The sequence below is a fragment of the Cyprinodon variegatus genome, unplaced genomic scaffold, assembly GCF_000732505.1.
Source record: "Cyprinodon variegatus isolate N-32 unplaced genomic scaffold, C_variegatus-1.0 Scaffold642, whole genome shotgun sequence".
NCBI lineage: Eukaryota > Metazoa > Chordata > Actinopteri > Cyprinodontiformes > Cyprinodontidae > Cyprinodon > Cyprinodon variegatus.
Window position 1 is genome coordinate 43,804 of NW_015151095.1, and position 2,119 is coordinate 45,922.

At 41.6% G+C, this 2,119-nt stretch overlaps 1 protein-coding gene across 1 annotated transcript in view; it reads right to left on the reverse strand.

Annotated features, from left to right (window-relative positions):
- Positions 1–230: 230 nt before the first annotated feature.
- wisp2 (WNT1 inducible signaling pathway protein 2) overlaps positions 231–2,119 on the reverse strand; it is a 21,329-nt gene continuing 19,440 nt past the window's right edge. The window contains exon 5 of the mRNA XM_015393454.1: positions 231–1,235. Coding sequence (XP_015248940.1) covers positions 948–1,235 — 288 coding nt within the window. The 3' untranslated portion in view covers positions 231–947. The remainder of the gene's footprint in view (positions 1,236–2,119) is intronic.

The following is a 2,119-nucleotide window of genomic DNA, read 5'->3' on the forward strand; positions in this document are numbered from 1 at the left end:
CAATGAGAACAGCAACTCTTAAACAGAGCGTGCACGAGGAGAAATTGGCTGGTGCACGATCTCGCACGCATTTAATAGACGTTCCCTCTTGGGAGCGGGTACGGGGTTGTGCATGTGCATTTTTTTCTTTTAAGTGGAGAGGGCCGGTCTTTTGAAAAATTCGCGAAAATCCTCCACTATACCTTTCAACATTACAGTAGTAGCCATTCAAAACTTCCCTCACTTTCCTTGATGGTCCCTTTGCTGGTCCTTGGCGTGTCCCATACGATTCCTTTAAACATCAATCTTTGAACTGAAATACTCTGTCATGATTCGTGGACATTAAGCTCTAAAGAGAAATGCCTTCTCCTGGTCAGACCTTATAATTTAGTGAAAGAGAGGAGTCAGAGTAAAAAAAATATGCAAGAGGAAGTAACTACAGTGGCTGGAAGTTGGCCGCCATTCGGGAAGGGCCATTTTGAATGGCTGCTACTGTATGCCAGCAATTCCCTGGCCTTGGGCATCAATTCTCATGGAAGGGGAAAGTCTCCACCACATCATCGACTCGCCTGGTGTCTGTTTTCACTTAAAAATGGTGGACATGCATTTTACTTTGGAAAGCAAACCCAAGCTACCTTTTTTATCTTTGCAGTTAGCTGTAGATAAACATACCACCCGCTTTGCTACGATCACACCTCACCTGGCAATGCTCCCGAGTCCCACTGAATAATTAGCCCTGGGTGCCAAAATGGCATTGGATGTGAACGCACCCTAACATATCCTCTAGTAGATAAAAGAGAGAAAACAAATATTTTACAAGGTGTCAAAGCCACCTGATGTTTGTAAGGTAGTGCAGAGTTCATTAATGTGAATAAAACAACATTTTCAAGGTCAGTCCCATTTTTCTCTAATTAGTCCTTTCATGTCTACCTTCATTTGCTCTCCGTCTGTCCGATCGGTCGTCAGAATCAGGGCCTGTGAGGCCAGAGAGCGGGGTTGGTGTAGGGCGAGTAGGGGCAGTTGCTGTGACACGCACATGACTGGATCATCATCACAGCTCTCTGCAGCAGTCTGCCTGTAGGGCAGCGGAAGGTCACCAGAGCCGTGGAGGTTTGGTGCGGCGTGCAGCAGCGAGAGTCGGTGCACTGTCCGCAGTACCTGAACCTGTAGGCCTGCAGGCTGTAGCAGCCCCGATGGACGAGGTGGAGGGGGATCGGTGACATGTAGGTGGCCTTGCACCGACCCTGCTGTCCTCTCTGGGGAGTCAAATGTAGCAAAGACAGAAATAAAAAACTGATAAATGAGAAACATAGGGTTAGGGTTAGTTAGTTTTTACTTTTTTTTTTTTTTTCATAATGCATAAAACAATTAACTACACAATAAGTCATATACAGAATAAATCGAAAACAAAAGGACTGTAATAAAACTACTCCTCTGGTTAAATGTATGTTAAAACCTAATATTCATGTCTTGCAAGTTATATTTATGCAAATAAAGATTTGCTTTGATTGAAAGGGCTTCAGACTGCTTAGAAATAAATGCAGAAAGAAGATTTTTAGTTCATCCTCCACGATATTTTAATGTAGTAAATGAGTTTAAGTTTTTCCTGAAAGAATAGGGGCTATTTTGAATAAAAAAACATCAAATATCAAATATATTCTGTGTTCTTGCTCTTTGTTTAGTTAAATAATGCAAATAAACTGTTGCATTTTTTAAGCTTTCTCTGTTGACAACCTTTTTCTTCAAACCTAAGTGAAACTTTTGCACACATTTTTAAAGGTTTCTAATTTAAGTTTTGACACCATCCATGCTAACTCACAGCCAGCAGCTTAAATATAACCAACACCACAAGCTCTGAGAAGTTCTCGTACTTATCTGAATGGCAGAAAATTAAAGTGTTCGTGTTCCTATTTCTAGCAGCATGTTTACACTGTGGCACAGCTACACCACTTTTATCACAGAAAGGTCCCTGTGCTGCTGATGCTGGGTGATTTGGAGCCATCTGCTGGTGTACTTCCTGTAAACCAGCCATCTTAGTTCCTCCTCTTTTTAATTATTTCAGCTTCCTGACACCAACAGAAGCTCTTAAATATATATTGGTTGATTGAAAGAACAAATGTCTCATCATATAATACAAGTC